Consider the following 1,546-nt stretch of genomic DNA (forward strand, 5'->3'; position numbering starts at 1 on the left):
TGTATCCCTCCAAATGGACTTGGAGCCATGACATCCACCTGATGGAGAAACCATCCCTCCTGAAGTGATGTCCTTCAAGGGGTCAGGAAAATCATCAGAAAACCTGTAGAGAGACTTCCACAGGAGTATCCCAGTGGGAGCTTTGTTTGTTTGTAGTGGCTCTTGATTAAATAAAAATTTCAGGATGGGTCTTCAAAAACTTAGGAAATCATCTCTGAATGGAAAACTAATGTTTGCCTTTGTTTTTCCTTTCCAGACTCACTGAACCTTCGGGGTACGTCACGGATGGGCCTGGGAATTACAAATACAAGACAAAATGCACCTGGCTCATTGAAGGAAGGTGAGTGTTGGGAACAGCCTGGGGTTTCCTCTTGGTTATGGTGGCTTTTAGGTGAGGTTTATCTGCGTTAAATATTTTTATATCTCGTGATTTTTTCTGGCTGTTCCTAAAACTGAATAGGGCAGCGCTCAGTAAATAAGTTTTTAGGGTGTTTTTGTGCAACTGAGCCCTCCAAACTAACTTGGAATTGAGAGGTTTGTGTTGAAACAGCACGTGGTAAACAAAAATCAGTGTGTTTGTATAAGTAGTGAAGGATTGGGAATTATTGAACTGATATCAGAGGGCAACATTCAGTGTTGGGACTTACCACACACAGGATTTTTTGGCAGTATGAACAAAAAGAGGAAACTCTCTGAAAGCCCCTGTTTATGAAAAATCAGTTTTTGGAGTGATCCTTTAAATCCTTCTTTACTCACTGGGCCATGAGGACTTCACAAGGACCACTGACCTTTTTTACAAAGGTTTTCTAAACTGGGATAAATCCCTCAGACCTCACTTCCCACCCTTCCTGGATTTGATCCTTGTTTTGCAGAGATTTTTAGGAGCAGCACATTTGGTGCACATCCTCTGTCACCCCATGGATAGTGCAGCAGTTGGGAGCATCTAAACTTGTTGAAATACAATTTTCATAGAACCAAGCTGATGCCAGGACTGGAAAATCTGGTTTTTTTTTAGTCTCTTAGGCTGTTTAGTGGTGGGGTGTGATGCTGTGTGGTGACAGCATCATGTGTTCAGTCACATTCCATGTTGTTCCCTGGATCTGGAAGTGGAGAGGTCAGGGAACTGGAACCAGTCATGTGAGAGCATGGATTTGGAGTGGATGCTGTAAACTGAGGCCTGTTGGCATCCTGGAGGATCAGAAATTGGTAAAACCCAGAGCACACTTTTCCTTGGTCTTCTCCTGTGGGTGGCATGGACAGTGGGATTGAGGCACCTCAGCAAGTCTGCTGTGACCCCGAGATGTGTGGTGTGGTCACTGAGATGTGTGGTGTGGGAGGGGATGGAGCATCCAGGGGGAGCTGGACAGGCTGGAGAGGTGGGAATGTGGGAAACTCATGACGTTCAACAAGGCCAAGTGCAAAGTGCTGCTCCTGGGTGGGGACAATCCCAGCACAAACACAGACTGGGAGAATGGATGGAGAGCAGCCCTGGGAGAAGGACTTGGGGGTGTTGGTGGGGGAGAGGCTGGAGATGCCCCAGCCCAGA

General features: G+C 46.2%; 1 protein-coding gene across 1 annotated transcript in view; it reads left to right on the forward strand.

Moving 5' to 3' along the window:
- Positions 1–1,546, forward strand: part of ATRN (attractin) — a gene marked incomplete at its 5' end in the record, with an annotated part of 149,321 nt that overhangs the window by 26,700 nt on the left and 121,075 nt on the right. Inside the window, one exon of the mRNA XM_029963709.1 lies at positions 257–340. Within this exon, the coding sequence (XP_029819569.1) occupies positions 257–340 (84 nt within the window). The remainder of the gene's footprint in view (positions 1–256; positions 341–1,546) is intronic.

This window comes from Manacus vitellinus, unplaced genomic scaffold (genome assembly GCF_001715985.3).
Source record: "Manacus vitellinus isolate BGI_N305 unplaced genomic scaffold, ASM171598v3 scaffold_61_pilon, whole genome shotgun sequence".
Classification (NCBI taxonomy): Eukaryota; Metazoa; Chordata; class Aves; order Passeriformes; family Pipridae; genus Manacus; species Manacus vitellinus.